Source organism: Phycodurus eques, chromosome 2 (genome assembly GCF_024500275.1).
Source record: "Phycodurus eques isolate BA_2022a chromosome 2, UOR_Pequ_1.1, whole genome shotgun sequence".
NCBI lineage: Eukaryota > Metazoa > Chordata > Actinopteri > Syngnathiformes > Syngnathidae > Phycodurus > Phycodurus eques.
Window position 1 is genome coordinate 41708118 of NC_084526.1, and position 17413 is coordinate 41725530.

General features: G+C 42.5%; 1 protein-coding gene across 4 annotated transcripts; it reads right to left on the reverse strand.

The window, feature by feature from the left end:
* Window positions 1–1130: 1130 nt before the first annotated feature.
* LOC133399306 (immunoglobulin-like domain-containing receptor 2) lies at window positions 1131–17257 on the reverse strand. Of its 4 annotated transcripts, none has more exons than XM_061670766.1 (10): window positions 17088–17257; window positions 14459–14812; window positions 12821–12940; window positions 9693–9749; window positions 7672–7818; window positions 7366–7533; window positions 6924–7052; window positions 6240–6588; window positions 4532–5261; window positions 1131–3349 (listed from the first exon to the last, which is right to left on the reverse strand). In XM_061670766.1, exons 1-10 carry the CDS (start codon window positions 17200–17202, stop codon window positions 3311–3313), a joined length of 2208 nt encoding a protein of 735 aa, XP_061526750.1. In that variant the 5' UTR covers window positions 17203–17257; the 3' UTR covers window positions 1131–3310. The 4 variants fall into 4 exon arrangements, with proteins under 4 accessions (XP_061526750.1, XP_061526749.1, XP_061526751.1 ...); XM_061670765.1 differs by having other exon boundaries at window positions 6924–7103; XM_061670767.1 differs by lacking the exon at window positions 9693–9749 and having other exon boundaries at window positions 6924–7103.
* Between the last annotated feature and the right edge of the window lie 156 nt (window positions 17258–17413).

Here is a 17413-nt window from a genome sequence, read left to right on the forward strand (position 1 = left end):
CCTTAGGCTGGCTATAAAAGGTATCGAATAAACGGTTTTGCGTGGATCTCCGAGGCTGAGCAAGCAGAAGTGCTGCGTGAGTTTTCCTCCAGTTGTGGATTGAAGAAAGGCAGCCTGTCACTGCAACAATGGACAAAGACGTGAGTCATACTTGGCACTGTTTCGTTAGCAAAAAGTAAAAAAAAAAAAAAAAAAAAAAAAAAGCCATCGCCACACAAATGATGATATTCCAACATCGTACCAGGTTCTGTCTAAATAGATAAACTTGACATGTAACTGCTACTGTAGGTTGTGTTTAAGATATGTGTCTTAGTAGTCATGTTTTATCCACTAGTGCTGCAACTTTAGGCCTACTAGTGCACAACTAAACCTTTCTAGTAAACTCCTGTCCTATTACCAGCATGCATAAGTTGTTCAATAGCGTGCAAAAATGTCCTACAGTAGTGGAAAACTTTTACCTGTAGGATACAGTCATTCTACTAGTGCGCTCAATTGTATTATTAGTGAGGATAAACAGCATACTAGTACATGGATCTTTATGGAAAACTGTTGGGCGTTTATTATCAATATCCCTGACGTCCAGCTTCAGGGTCCCTGTACTAGTACACTATTTGTGCTCACGAGTAGAGCAACTTTGGTGTACTACTAGGGTACCTACATGTTACAAGTGAGGCAAATCTGCACACTAGTTCACAACAGCTTCCTACGAATACTACTGCCGTTATAAAATTCTACCAATTCACATCCCGCACTTAACTAGTAGTACTAGTAGCAAACATGTCAACATTGCAGTTTTGCCTTACTAGTAACATAGTTGTCATACTAGTGCGCTGAATTATCTGACTAGTGAGGACAACGCGCTATTACTAGTACATGGGCCTTTGTATACTTGACTGATAACAAGTTGACATTTATTCACCCAAGAGAGAAAACTAGGTGAAACAAAGATTTCATATTCATATGACGACATACTCTCCCTTTTTAAAAAAACAAAACAAAACAAAAAAACACATAAATACTGTACCTGTTACTGGATGCACATTGTGAACATATATTCTGAAAAATGTCACGTTCTGTATTGTCAATGTTTTACAAAACAAAGGAAAACCTCGAGTCCCACATTTCACAGCTTTTAATGGCGACTGAAGCTCCACTTACACAGAGGGTCAGTACATCATGTATAGTTTGATTAATAGGGACTTACAACAAAATAATCACACTGTACAGGGTGAATTAAATGTGGGTCCTGTTGTGTCAGAGAACAGGCAGCAGTGTTAGTCCAAACCCTTACTAGACTGGCGTTAATGCATCGCATGTGCATCTCAAAACAGTGTTACCTTCACCTTGCACGCATTTGGATGGAGAACAAACTCCTAAAGTCACCTGACTGGTGAACTAATTTGTGTTTCTTTGCCGTTTAAACGACTGCGTTGTTACGAGTATGGTTGATTTAAAGATAAACAAATCCAATGAAGGCTTGCGATCAAGGTCACAAATTATTGAACATTGTTAATTTAGCTCCCTATCCATGTTAACTTCCAGGTTCAAATTGCGCAGATTTCCTTATTGGGTGAAACAGTGTTACCCGCATATCCATGTTTTGCTGATTTTTTTGGAATATGGAATCTGTCCTGTTATTGTGTTTTTGTGTCCAGGCCAAAGCCATGTCTAATATAAAAAAATATTGTTTTGGTGTCATCTTGTGGCATCTTGGTAGGGAAGTATATACTGTATGTGCCATCTGAGTTTCAATTTCTAACACTGAATTTTTTTATCACTCAAAAAGTCAGTATGGTATTTTTTGTGCCATATGATATTGAATCCGAATTTAAGACATTTTATTTTTTTCGCAGATTTTGTATTTTTTTTTTTTTTTAACAATCAAATTTCTAACACTGATGAAAATAAATCTTTACAATTCAACAACTTAAATTCAAATTCTCAATCAGATGGCACAAAAATACAAGATATAACACTGATTGTTTTTGTTTTTTTTAACCCTCAAGAGATTTTGTGGACAAAACAGAAATACCAGTACACCCTCTGGTATTTTGTTTCCATCTGAGTTTGAATTCAAATTCAAAACAGAATTTAAGACTGATTTTTTTAGCACAGAGAATTTTATTTAGAGTACAAATTTTCAATGCTTCAACTTTGATGGTAAAAAAAACCTCAGAGTAAAAAATGTTAAGGTAAAACAAAAATTCCAATTCAGGTGCCACAGATACTGTAGATCTTCTGGTATTTTTGTGCCATCTGAGTTTGAATGTGAATTTAAGATGCTGATTTTTTAAATCAATTCAATTAATGAAATTACGAACACTGATGAAAGCCAGATGCCACAAAAATACCATAAGATCTAACACAGAATTGTTTTACCATCTAAAAATTCAGTGTAAAAAAAAAAAAAAAAAAAAAAAAGTCTAATATAGGTGGCACAGGTATATATTGTAGTATTTTTCTGCCATCTGAGTTTGAATTCGAATTTAAGACGTTAACATTTTTGTATCTGAATTTTATTTCCGGGTTGAAAATTTCAGTGTTAGAAATTTGATGGTTAAAAAAAGTGTTAGAAATTCCTATTCAAACTTAAATGGCACAGATAGACTTCGCTATCTTGGTGCCAAGGGACTATGTTGACGTGACGGAAGGAACTTCATTTAGTCAGGCCATAGCCTTGTCTAATAATAATAATAATAATAATAATAATAAAAAAGTGCTTTTCTGCCATATTGTGGTGTCTTTTGGCAATTGGAAATCTTTTGGGGGCATCAATGCTATTATGTGGATTTTCGCTATTTGCTGTACATTTATTCTTGTTTTTGTTTATTGTGTACTCCATGTATTGATTTTTAAATTGGAAAAAAAAAAAATGTTTTAAACCTCTGTGATTGATAGTCTACCATATTGTTGTCATATACTCTCCACTCTTTTTTTTTTTTATTGTTTTTTGTCTCATCAAACAGAAATGAAAGCACTCATTGTGGAGGAGGCATAAAGCTACAGTCACTGGTTTCCATCCCCTTTTAAAAGGGAGGAAGGGGAGGTGGCGCGGTCCTGCCAGGAGGGACATTCCAGGTCACGCACCAAGCCCACATCAGTCCAGCTGAGACATTTGCTTGGCGACCAGTGACACATAACGAAGCACCAATGACATCGGCAGTTTAGTTTATCCGCGTGTCATCCGTGTCTCCATTCAAGTGTACCAGTTACAGTGAGCCTATTATCAGCTCACACATACTGGAGCGCCCATTGAATCACATGGTCGGACGGTCCGCCCCCTTCCAAGCGCCGAGGCTCTTCCAGCCAATCACACGATAAGGGAATCCCGGCTGAGAAGAGTCCCCTGCTGAGGATAACAAAATAAAACAATTAAAATGTCACTATAAATGAAGACGTTCCCAGGTGAGGCCACACATTGTTAGAGTGGTGAAGCAGAACCTGGGACCAACAACGCTTCAACTTATGACATCATCATTCAAAGCTGCCCAAACTTGGTAAATATACAATTTGGAGTGGCACTTTGGATGTTGAAGAGCGTTTTGCCCAATATTGTAAGGGGGTAGATGTTAGTGAAGGTGGGGGCGTTGGATGCAGAGCACAAAATTCTACCTAGTTTTCATCCTGGTAGCATGCGAATCTGACCTGTCAAAGGTAAAAAAGTCATTATACACTGAAAAGAGCGACATATTCTATGCTATTTCAGCAATACCATTTGAGGAAACGCGACTAAAAAAACTCAAAAGAATCCAATTAGACGTGACAAGTTTCACCATTATACATTCCTCTTATAATGTAGACCGGTGTTTACCCATCTCTATTGAGCCCAGGCATGTATTTTATATCAAAACAAATTCGAACAGCACACAACCAAACAAAATTGACACTAAAGTGGATACATATATATATATCGCAGTTAATTCTTTGAGCCCCATCTAATTCGCCCATTTTGAAGCGACTATTTTTGGTGTGTTTTTACAGTGTACGTCCAAATCCTAATTTAGTGTCGCGTGCCTTGAGTGTAATATCCCGCTGTGCCACAAAATGCCGGGCGGCACTGTTATCTCCTGAAAGCATGCAACAAGTAATTAAGAGCAGGAAGAACTAATCTCCAGCAAAAGTCATTGCTCCAACAGAACAGAGAGCCTTGTATGTCGTATTCTGTTGATGTGTTGCGACTCCTTAATTAGCAGTTGTTTGAAGGTTAATAATCAATGTAACATCTATGCTAATTTCCGTTTGCCCTTACTGTATATGGTGTGTCACGTGATCTATTAGCAGTAAGATAGAGGACCTTTGTTAGACGAAATGATATGGTTTAATTTAACATTCTGGTCAGTTTTACTGTAAACTTCGACTGGGAGTGACAATTAAGCAGCTCGAAGCGAGCGCGCTTTGCCTCGTACTTGGAGAACAGTGCAAGCAAGCGAAAGAGTCTTAGTTTAGGGAACAGGGGTTCACTGTCATGTTTCTATACTGCTGATCCGCCGGTTAGCATCGTCCGCATCCAGCCCGAGCAGCTATAACTCACCACTTTCCGAGCCTTGTCCCTGGTCTCCCCACGGCGATTGAGCGGGGAAGGAGCGGAAGGTTGTGGAGAGCGGGTGCGTGCTGGGAGTGGCCGCGGAGAGGGCCCGTCATTGCGGCTTCGCTCTGTATCCGAGTAAAGGGCCAGTGAATCAGCTTCGGGCCTGTTGCTAGGTGACCTGCTACAGTGCCGGCCGGACTCCCCACTGCTCTTTTTCGAGCTTCCCTTCGAGGGTGTGTCTGAATCGTCCTCTCCCCGGGCGCCCCGCTTCCCCTGGTTGACTCCTCGTAACTTAGCTTTACGCTCCAAAAGGCTGTTCAGGAATGCGCTGTCGTAGTCTTTTTCTTGAGAAGAAGTTGATGATGGACTCCCAATGGGAGGGGGTGAGGCAGAACGCCCATTTACCCTGGTGCCCCGCCCCTTTTTAGGGGATGGAAGTGGACTTATGTTATGTTCACGTTTCTTCTTTCTTCTGGGTCGGTCTTCATGGTCACCGCAGTCTCTGAGCTCGTTGGGATCGTCGTAGCGGTGCTGCGGTGGACCGTGCCGATGTGAAGGATATCGTCTGAACTCCCGATGCTCTGGCTCGTCGTCTTCGTCGTCCCTGTTCTCTGCCTGTCTGCGTCCTCTTTGCTTGTAGGTAGCAGCGAACTCTTCCAGTTCATCCAGTGAGCCAGTCCGTCCCGCAGTGTGGTAGGTTTTTCTTTCCAGATGTTCCGATCGAGGGTTCCACCTGCAAAATACAAGAACGTGACAAGGCAGGACAAAAAAAGGAGGTGAGTACAGTGCAGACCTGACTTTTTTTGGGGCGTTTTTCGAGATACGAGCTGTCGTTCGGCCGGTGCTTTGCTTTCACTTGAGAGCAAAAACCTGAGTCATGAGCAACGTATGGTGGTGTGGAACTTACCTCACATCACACCAAGCAGCAGTTTGGCCGATGGAAAAGAGGCTTCAAGCTGCTTAATGCCACTGCCAGTTGAAGTTTAATGTCAAACTACTATCAACATAAATAGAGAATTACATGTTGTGTCTTTAGAACAATCACATTGTGATTGCGCGTTTGAGTCCGCTAGCTTAATGCTAACACATAACGGGAAACGCCATTGACAGCTAGCTAACGGATGGCATCGATGTGGCGTTGTTATAACCGTTTAAACAACGGATATTTGAACACAAACTGGAGAGCATATATTCTTTTATCCTCTGGGAAGAACGACTAATACTAGTGCAGCTTACTGAGGACTGACCATCTTCCTCTACTGTATATCTGCATGTCGGTATAAGGGGGCCAGGGCGCATACACCAGAAGGAGCAGCACAATGTCCATTGAATTGAAGCAAAAAAGGTGTTACAAAAACAATTTTTTTTTTTTTTTTTTACGTTCTATTTCATTTTCATTAGTGTATGTTTTTATAAATGACAGTATTATAGAGTGCTATTTCTCACCATTAATTGAAATGGGGAAAGATGACTTGAGATAAGAGTGTTTTGATTTACGAGCGTGGTCACAAACTGAAGTGAGGGGAGGATATTCATTTAGTCAGGCCGTAGCCTTGTGTAATTGAAAAAAGTCGTTTTCCGCCATCTTGCGGCATTTAGAGGCAATTACAGACTCGATTACTCTGGGATTGAAGTTCCTGAAATTGCACCTGCAAGCCTATCCCTGACTTCATTTGAGTAGACTATAAGATTTCGGTTTGCCTAGCCATACCTGTTGTGGCGGTTCTCTTCACTGCGGTTCTGTTGCCGTGCCTCACGTATGTGCCTTCGAGACTGGGAAGAGGAAGGAGGGTCGTCACTGTAGCGGCGCGGCAGGAGGGAGTCCTCCGCACAGTGACGGGGTTCCGACTCAGGGTCCTGGCGATAACGCTCTGGTGAAGAAGGGGGGTTGTCACGGAAGCGCTGCGGCTCCGGGCTGCGGTTGTCGCGGTATCGTCTCGGTTCGGGTTGAGGATCGCCATCCGGAATGGGCGGAAGTGCTTTCTTCTGGACCTTTCGAAATGTCTGGCGAAAAGCGGTTTCTCCCTCGTGGAGGGAACTCAGTTCGGACACGCCACAGGCTGGATTGGTACAAATGAATAGAGGGATGAATTCGCACAACTGCAATAGCACACTTTAGATTTGATTCAATAGATGAACATCAGAGAGAGAGAGCGAGAAAGTGTGAGAGCTTAAACGTATTTGAGGGAGCGACGTTAAAAATAGTCCGCCAGCCAAGCAAACATACAAGTTTGGATATCAGAATTATCGAAGAGGCAGAATTTTTGAATCCAGAGAAACATGCAAAGACTAATAAGTAATACTAAAATGAGTATTCCAGCATGCGGTATCCAAGGATGACATGAGCATGCTGAAGGGTCTCTTGATTGCACATGGACAGGTTTCTGAAGCTTACACTGGTGGCTGGTGGACCTGGCAGGGTTGAAGTGAGCCAGTTGGTTCTCTACATACTGTAGAACCCTGAGAGAGTCCTGGTCCTGAGGTGACGGCAAGCGGTAGGGAGCACCTAAAGCATGTACTGGAACTGGACATAAACACTGGATCCCATCAGCACTGGGAGCTTTTGTTTCTTTTTCTATAGGAGACACGGTGCTTGATGCCTTTGCTTGTCTTCAATGTTATTAGCTGTGGTTGAATTAGCATTGAATCGCACTACTCACAAAAAGTTACAGGTACGGTGCTCTTTTTCTGAAATTTCACGATGAGCCTCAAATACACTACAAGCTTTACAGGTGAACCTGAATGCACATCCGACTTTTCAATGTGAAATTTCAATAACCCTAACTTTTCGTGAGTACTGCTAATCCTATATTGAGCCAGAAGTGAGTTGGACTTACCCGCTGTGAGTAGACTACCATCTGAATGGGGGACAGATGACATCTGTTCCACCAGGGACGGGGGAGCAATGGGTACCATTGCTGGTACGCCAGAAACAAAGTATGGCGGGTACGCGGGCGTCTGCAGGGTGGAGCTTCCCGTCTTGACACCTTTACCTGCCTCGTACACTAGAAAACCAAGACACAATGTGAGTGGTTTGAGTTTTTGCTCTTATCGAGTGAACTAGATACAAATGATGTTGAATCAATGCTCAAGCAGCTGTCCATATTGTGCTGCGTTGACTCGATTTGTGTGTGACTTCTCACAATGCTTGGGGCAGCAGCATGTGTCCGGGCAGCAGCAGCAGCTCACGTAGCAGCAGCAGGAGTGAGGACAACACTGACACCAACACACGCCAACCAACAGAAGGAATAACAAACTGCCCAATGCCACAGCAGCCACAAAAACCCACTCTGGAAGAGAATAAACAAAGAAATGAGCACAGACACAAACGAGACAAAATTCCAATAAGAGGTGGACAGTATTCAGCATTTGATTGAGACCTTTTCATTTCATAAACATTTACATACTGTACATTGTCCATGCATCACACAGTATGTTGCAGGTCCGGAAGTGAAATTAAAAAGTCAACAGAATTGTCCACAATACATCCTCTTTAAGACAACAGTGGACCGACACATTGTTCGTTTGATCTCCAGAGGAATAATAAGCATCTTTTATGGTTGTGGACACAGCAAACACACACTGTTCGTGGCGCACAGTGGAGCAAGGGGGCGGGGGCTAATTAAGCCCGGCGTGTGGGGGGTCTCGCTCAAGGAAAGCGGGTGCGAGAGAAACAACCAGTTGCGTTAAAAAAACCAACAAACAAACAAACGTTCAATACCAAACAAATGTGAGTGCTGATGATTCCACTTTCATTCAGCAAGCGGATGAACTCCACGTAGACACAACGTCAGAATGGGAAGGATAAAGACTCAGATAAAGACGTTCAAACTATGTGAAAGCAAGGACAACGATATCTCTCGAAAGGCACGCATGCGCAGAGAGGAAACCTGTTTTGGCGACAGGAAGGAAAGGAATAGTTCACGCTGCTGTATCAACAAATCCGTTTGTAATGGGATCTCATTAACAAACATTACCGCACACATCCCTTCCAAAGATAAGATTCCAGTAACCTTTTTTTGCATGACCGAATTAGTCCATGTCATGTTGTCAGACACATCGATACATTCTTCCACCAGCAGCACACTATGATGATTTCATATGTAAGGGGAACGTGATGTCACATAAATAAATGTCCATCCCTGTAGATGACTAATTTTGTACTTATTTCAAACAACGAGATAGCACGCACACCACAAACATAAATATAGCTTGAATGACCATAATAGCTGTTTCCCAACACAGCTCATCTGGGAGCTGGGCGCCAAAAGCCGGGAGCGGAATCACGGGGGGCGTTAAACAGACCTCAAAATTGTACTTTGACACCACTTTTTAAAGATTAAATGGAAATGTATTGTACTAAAAATGATATAGATCTGAAATGTACTTAAAATATGTGCTGCGCTTAAAAAGTAAAAAAAAAGCACTGTACTGGATTTAAAAGCACCAGTTTAAACAGGCTATTTGCATTGCTACAAACGTCAATTGTATTTGTATTTCATTCAGTGATTCCTTTGCATACCACTAGAGGCAGCCTGTCAGCCAATAATAATTTTTGCACACATAATTATGTAAAAATGGTGGCCCCCGTAGGCGAGTAGAAGGTGTTTTAAACATTTCTATTTCTTTTTTTTTTTGAAGAATAAATTCAGTACTTAGTAGATTTAAGTAAACAAGATTAAACGTGAAAGACGATATGCCTATTTACAATATAACAAGACGTTTTGACATCTACGGTTTAGTTCTGCTTTAAGGGTGAAATCATCCCAAACTTTGGACCTTCTGTTTTATTTACTATTCTGTTACACACTCTTTCCTCCTGGCTTGAGCAGAGAGCTACGCGAGTATGCAGTAACACTGGTCCGTGTGAAAAAGGTGACTCCAAAATCCTGCGATATAGCAAAAAAATAAATAAAATAAATGGAGAGATAAAATTAGAAATGTACGATTTAAAAATCCGCAGAGACTGCGAAAATTGAACGCTGATGTGTGTTCACATGAGTTTATTCAAGATGTTTCTGCAATGATTTCGTATAGCTATGACCAATCCATAACATTTTTTTTTTGCTCAGTTAATGTAAGCAGAGATATACAGTTAGTGCATAGTTAGTGTTAGTATAAGTGAAAGGAAGCAGGTGAGGGTGGGGATACATTATTCCCCTACCTGGCATAATCTTCCATTCAAAGTCAGGAAGCAAATCTTCAGGCACACCTGAGAAACCTGGTGAGAGACAGAGCACAGGTGAAGGAGGAGAGGAAAGGGAATGGAGTGGGTGTAACCAAGAGTACTGCATCAAAGGAAGTTATTGGTGCGGCAACATGCATCAAGACAATGAGAAATATCAGCAATCACTGGCCACCTTATTAGGTACACCTGTCCTCACCTTGGGGATCCATTTTGAAAGCTGTCAGCAATTTAGAAAGCGAATTTAGATTGTTTGTATTTGCTGTTAAATTACATAGTAGTCACTGATGGTGTAGTGGTACACTCGCCTGACTTTGGTGCAGGCAGCGTGGGTTCAGTTCCCACTCAGTGACGGTGTGAATGTGAATGTGAATGTGAATGTGAGTGGGAAGGGTTGTCCGTGTCTATATGTGCCCTGCGACTGACTGGCGACCAGTTCAGGGTGTAGTCCGCCTTTCGCCCGAAGTCGGCTGGGATAGGCTCCAGCGTCCCGCGACCCTAACCAGGATAAGCGGTGTTGAAAATGGATGGATGGAATTATATAGTCTTTTAATTCATACATATAGGTTTTTTTTCATATTGAAAAAAACATATTTTTCATTATTTTGATATGATTTGGTTATCGTTTCCTTGTGTTAACTATAAAATGTCAAATGTTTCTGCATTTACGTATGTCTGACTGCATTCTACAACCACAGCTGAAAGCAGATGTTTTCATACACTATATAAAAACACGTGCTTTTTTTTGTTTGTTTGTTTTCTCACTGTCTGACATGATATCAGGCTAAACTTTTCCTGTTTGCGAAAGGCCAGAATAATGAGAGCATTTTTAAAGCAATATTTCACGACAACAACTGACTAACATAAAAAAAAAAAAGAAACATTCCATGAAAAAAAATCTTCCAATTCCCACTTTTGTTCAGATTAGTGTGTGCCCTTTGGTTTGCTACTGTTGATAAAAATGACCATTAATATATTTGTAAAGGCATCTTTTCTATTGGATCACATCAGTGTGTACAGGTGTAAATTATGCGGCTGGGCACAGATAAAGAATGTGAGTGTATCAGGTAGGCGGTGAAAGAGGATCAGCATGCACCATTCACTCTCATTTCAAAACGGATGAAATCGAAATGTGATCGAAGCAGATTGATCGTTTGATTTGTGACGATATCGTTGAAGTGATGAGGGCCGCAGTGGGTATTATGACATGCGTAGCGGCAAATATCATGGGTGGCAGTCAGGCTGTGTGGAAACATCTTGAAACTTGGGAGGCTTCAAGATCAATCGAAAGACCTTTCTTTGAATGACGTTAGGATTTTGCGATTGTGGTGTTTAAGTCCTTGTTGGGCTTTCAGGTGGAATTTGACTTAAAATGCAGTCTAACCTTTACAGGTGAACTTAATTTGTCCTGATCTTCAAACTGTCGAATACAATACTGTTCTAAGTAGTCTATATAGGAATCAATGTGTTTGTTTTCAGGTACAAACCCGACGTATTGTGTTATCTTCATTTGTGTGTGTTATCTTTTATACATGAAATAAATATGAAAGGCCATCCTACCAGTGTGTTTTGTTGGTTCGTGTGGGCAATACATACAGGCTTACAGTGATCAATATGAGCTAGGTGCCCCTCCATCGATTGTCTTACACGATCCTGTCCCCCTACCCACTCCGTGTCATGAACTAACGCCTATATTATTGCCAGTCAAGCCCATTTTGCTCATAAAACAAAGAAACCTCTAACCCTTCTCAGAGGCCCCAACTTCTGTTTCTATGGAAACAGAAGTGCCCCACAAGCCCGACACTGAGACAAGGTGATTCGTTGTATCTCGCAGATTTCCTGAAGTCCAGGTTGTTGAGCTCAAGTCAGTGAAATCTTGCCGTCTGTATCATCCTGCGGTGTTCTTCTACCCTGTGATGATCCGCAAGGCCCAACTCAACGTGTGACGGGATTCCAATTATGTTTGCCGGGAACTACTGGCGAGTCGCTGACGTGCGCTACGCATAAGTCCTCGAGTGGCAGGCGGACAAAAGGTTCGGCCTCAGGATGAATGAGCGGACCGAGCCTCTCGGCGGTTGCTATGGTGACGCTTGGACTCGCCCATGAATTCAGTACGCTGTCGCTGTAAAGTGCAACAAAATACACAGAATAGAACGACGGTACACAGAGGCGGCACATTCACACAGAGTGACAACAAAAGTGACACTATTTTAAAGACGCTGTAAAGTGAATTCAGAGATTTGTTCATGAATACATGATACAGTACATGTTGGAAGATAACTGATAAGCGTGAAAAGACTGAGAACTCCACTATGTCGTACGGAATTTTGGAGAGCTACCTTACACGGTTTTACAGCATTTCAGTTATTTCTTTCTTTTCAGAGATTTATGACTTATTCAGTCATTTGGTTTAGTTATCTGAGCGTCTAAGAAAGATGCTAGACAAAGTAGCATCCATTTTCCCCCCCTCAGGTCGCCCGCAGCACTCAAGGGAGGAGAGAGCGGTTTCATTTTTTCACAATTTTGAAAGCTTTGTTTTACATACTTTCCGATCTCTTTAATCATTCAAGTGTGAATGATTGTTAAGGTCACTCTTCTCTAAGTCGCTTTAATGTATTCATACTATAATGTTTACGCTTGTAAATTGTAGATTTTTGGCTCGATCATGGCCCACTCCGTTTTTAAATTTGGGATTGACTGGACTGAATCATACAAAGGATCGTAAAATAAGCGCAATCAAACAAGCCCTGAGCTTCAATAAAACAAAATGAGCGAGAAGAGTTGCTACGACGACAGGCCATTAGTTGCAGAGAAATAAAACTGCTCGTTATAAATCAGCTTATTAGTGAGGTTCTATTGTTCTCTTGGTGATGAATCGGTCCACTGAGGAATGCCACATTATGCAACAGTATCGACAGTATTTGTTTCTTACTAAGCCCGGAGCAGGCTTGTCAAACGTTTTACTTCAATAATAATAGGTGACTTGTGTGTGTGATGCGATTTCTACTGTACATCAAGAGGCAATGGGACTCGCTACAACATCCTAGTGCGGCAGCTGCATTTCTAGGCGGACTAACGCTCGTTCTCAGAAAGTATCAGCACCTTACCCAGAACCAACAGCTCCACAGAGGCTTCATTCTGTCCGACCACATCATCAGCTATAACCACTTTGCACGTGTACACGCCGCTGTCTCCCCACCGGACCTCTGCGATGCGCAGGTCTGCCTCTGCAAGACACGAAAAGGTCGAATTAACCAAAGAATCATTCAACCGTTGGTACTTTTTTCAAGATGCCAGTGATGGAAAAGAATCATGCGCTGCTCAAAGGAATGAAGGGCGACGGACTAAATGCGTTTGCTTACGTTGTTCGGCTATGGAAAGCTGTGGGAGCCTTTATTCGATATCCTTGGTTACTAGTAAGACGGAGCTGTTGTACTAGCGCACTGGATCGCCACACTGGTGAGGACAGAGCTTGTTCTCGTACTTGGACCTTAATTTGGATATCGAGGATATCGAATAAACGCGGCTTTGAATAACGTCTGGTGTATTTTGGCTGGAGAACTATCCGCACAGGACAACACGAGGCTGCCGACTCTATTGTAAGAGATCAGACATGAAAAACAACAGCCAGGAAACGGGTTGTAGTCTTGATTTCCCTTTCCTGTTTGCCAAGGAAGCGGGCAGAGCGGTCCAGACATGCGCCACTCACAGTGGGCAAGCTCTGCTTCGATATGTGTCACTTTACACTGCCATTTAGTTCCCCCTTAACACCATTCACGCCATCAAATGCAAACCCATTGACTGTTTCTTTGGTTTTTTCGCATGATTACTGACTTTGAAAAGGAGCACTTTACAAGGTTGCTGTTATGAGAAAAACATAAACATTTGAAAGGTGATCATATTCATCCTCGTGATGTTTTGGCAGAGATTTGATCAGTTAAAATATTCCCACTGCGCAAATATTTCCCAATGCACTGTGGCGCCTTGAGATACGAGTTCCGTTCGTTCCGTGACCATGCAAAACACTCATATCTCAAATCATCTTTCCGCATTAAAATGAACTGAAATGCCATTCGTCTGTTCCAGCCTCCTAAAAAAAAACAACAAATTGTTGAAATGTTTTTTTAAGTATGAATATAGCACCAACTCTATAATAATATAATATTGCACTTTGTGCATGCACATATTATTATCATCATAATTAAATCTAATGTAAAGAATAAAACAGCTTGTGCATCATGCATGATATAATCCTTCAATTCACTCAATGTGCTGCTATTTCTGGTGTGCCCGCCTGGGCCACCGGGGGGCAGTATAATGCAGTTATACTGACAAACGAGGAAGAATCACTCCTCCCAGCGACTCAATAAGCTGCAATAATATTAGTTGTTGTTTTTTTGTTGTTGCAATGGATAAAGAATACATGCCAGGGATAATAGTGATATTGTCTGTCTATGTGTTGCCCCACCTCTTGTGTTCCAATATGCGTTCCTTAAATGGACTCACGGAAAAACTGACAAACAAATTGAGAAGTGAGTTCAGTTGAGTTCACTGCACCCATACAGCATACATACATACATATATGTACTGTATCTCAAGTTTGCGCTTGCAAGTCAAAGCAAAAAAAAACAAAACAAAAAAACAGCCAAGTCAGGTCACTCGTATCTCAAGGCACCACTACCTAACTTTTTTCACAACACGCGCCGCATGAGTTTGATTTGGGAACACATTTGCGCGGTCCTTACTGTTGATGATGGAAACATCTCTGTTCTTGTAGTACTCTGACAGAGTGATGGAGGATCCGGACACGGAGGCCACGGTTCGCACCGTGCGGCTGCTGTCGGAGCAGTCGAGGTAGCTGGCTTTCTTCCCGACGTCGTGACCCGCTCCTCCCAACCCTCCACTCAGGCCGTCGGAAAGGCTGAAAGAATCCCTCGTGCGGTCCCGGCAGTACGACTTGTAGACCCACTGCACGATCGGCGTTTGGGTGGACACGCTGTTGAACTGGCACGGCAACACCACCGACTGGAACAACACCGCGTACTTCTTCTCATCCTTTACTAACACGTGAACTCCACAACACTGCTGCGGGAGGAGACCTGTGGGAGAACAACAGCGAGGTTTTCTTTTTTGCACAACACAGGTTCAAGAAATAACTGGAAATGTACAGTGAAGAGCTCCACGGAAGGCCGTTTGAGCAGTTATTCGATGTCTTTGATATCCATCTTAAGGTCCATCTACTAGTACACTCTTTGTCCCCACTAGGACGAATATTTGCCACACTATTAGCACATCGTTGTCTTACTCGTCATGTTCTTTTTCCCAGTAATAACGCCACTTTTACGACGAGTAAACTATTGTGTAGCATTAGTAACAATGCTGCTTGAGCCTTTGTTCGATATCCTACTGGAAACTGAGGAGTTGTCAATCTGGAGGGGAAAAGGTGCAGGTTTTTGAGAGGGTAAGGACTACTAGTGCGGACAAAGAATGAAGTGGTACACGGACCTTGACCTTGAGCTGTATATCAAGGCTATCGAATAAATGCTCCAACCGCTTTCCATAAAAGACCACAGATAACAACATGCCGCGTCTAAAAAAGCCACTCGGAGAAATGCAAAACAAAACCCCTCCGAGCGAATGCGCAGTTTGATGTGATAAAAAAAAAAAAACCAAGGCTGAGGTGCACTTGGTGTTGTTTTCAAGCCTGTGAAGCTGCAGGCTGCTGGAGTCTAAATGATGACCAGGAGCTTGAAGGAGGCACTTCAGGAGCAACACCACACACCCCGGAGGAAGATGTGAAAGAAAAACACACAAACATCCACACCCACTAACACCTGTGAAAACACGAGGTCCACGGATCAGGTGTTTTAGGGTGGGCACGGTCGAACGTGGTCTTTCCTGATTCCATGGTGTTTTCCAGTCTGTCGATTTGTTGCTTATGTTTGGTATGTATGATCATTCTCATGCTGTTTTACTCTTTCGCTGTTTTGAGATTCCGCCGTTCCGCTTCAAAGAGCAACAGATGCGGCGACCTGAGCAAATGTGGCGGGGAAACACGCACAGTTCTCAGGACTCATAAGGACCATTATGAATTTCAACATGACTTTTATCCATCCATCCAATCCACCTTCCGCTTCAGCGGATAGATGTTGCTTCCAAAAATAAATTAAAAGGAACATCTATACAGTTAATATAGCTTCGCAGTAGCGACCGTCTGACCCCCGAACAAATGATTTCTCTCTCCGTTCAAAATTGTCCCCAAATCCAAACAAATAAGAGGTTGACGGACGGTGTCCTTCCGAAGAGGTTCCGCAGTTTTGGACTCCAAGGCAACAGTTTGTGCCTTTTCCACGGATCCCCGACTGCAAAAGCACAGAGGACGGATTCTGCTAGGATCAAGGACCGGCTCGAGCAACCCACGCTTTATTACTTTCTTAGAACAAAATCCCTCCCGTGGAGAACATATAAGCAGCAGAAGGAGGTGGGTTGGGGGTTCCTGTTGCAATATTACAAGAGGCGCTAAGAATGTTCCCAAGGCGGGGTGCGAAGGTTGCCATCTTAAATCGGACTTAAACCGTAAAATAGTTCACGTCTGTATAGATAGATGCTGGCACATAGCCACAACATGTTAAGTGAATATCTTGGTTTTAAAATGTATTGCAAAATTTGAAACAATCATTGGCAAAAGATTTTGCCGCGCTTGTACAGTAAACATAATGGAATGGAGGAAGTCATAATATAGGAAATGTATTGACGAGAAAAAGGACAAGCGGTCTACTTCACGTCCAAACCAGTGGGAAAAGCCACCAGGCTACTTACTGCTAGGCCGCTAAGCAACCAACCTCGCAGAATTGTGTGCTTTTTGTCAGCTCCAAGAATGACTCGAGGCTGACAAAAAGACAAGGTGTCTTTTTTTCATGTTATCATTCGGTCATTTAGCTTTTTGGTGTTGTCAGTTTAGTCCTGATTATCTTGTCATAATTTAGCTACCAGCAAGACTCCCAAAATGACCAAAGGGAGGGAACCATATAAACCTGGCTGCAGTCACTCAGACCTCTTTTATTGCCCCCCACCACCAAACTCGGATTATTCACCCATGACTTAGTTTTAACAGTCTACAACACAGGTTACTGGCCATTAAGAAAACTGAAATTCCACTAGACTTTCAAAATCACTGAACTCTGGGAAGAAGAAGAAGAAGAAAAAAGAAAAGAAAACAAAACTTGAAAGAGGATAATTCGGATCGAAAAATGTTGAAGTTGTTTAAAACTAGTTACTGCGTCCATCTATCAGCCAGTGAAGCGTCCACTTACGAGCACTCACTGTGTGAACCTGCTCTCTCTCTCTTTTTTTTTTCTTTTCTCGTCCACCTACCTGCCAAACAAGCGACCCAGATCCACCACTTCGGTATGAAAAACATCCTCCAGACGCCATCGGTGAATTCCATTGCATCCAAGTGGAAGATGCACTCCATTCTCTTTGCTTTCATCCTGGACGTCAACTTTTTTTGAACTCCCACAATCTTGGCACGTCGGCGCACTAAACCGAGTGGCACATAACGGGACACGAAGCGTCAAGCTCACTGCGGAAACGGCCTTTTCCGGTCAACATTTCACAATAAGAGCGCTACTGTCAGTGAGTTCCTTTCAGGATAAAAGTGAAAGAAACTACAACTGCGGCAACAGCATATGAAAAGCCTT

What these genes read in the sequence shown, in the direction of transcription:
- LOC133399306 (XM_061670765.1), bottom strand. Translation starts at nt 17,202, where the DNA reads ATGAAAGCAAAGAGAATGGAGTGCATCTTCCACTTGGATGCAATGGAA. An exon ending in AGATGTTTCCATCATCAACA is followed by an intron (nt 12,941 to 14,458) that starts GTAAGGACCGCG and finishes CGTGTCTTGCAG; the next exon opens with AGGCAGACCTGCGCATCGCA. An exon ending in GAAGAGAACCGCCACAACAG is followed by an intron (nt 5,262 to 6,239) that starts GTATGGCTAGGC and finishes TGTATTTTGCAG; the next exon opens with GTGGAACCCTCGATCGGAAC.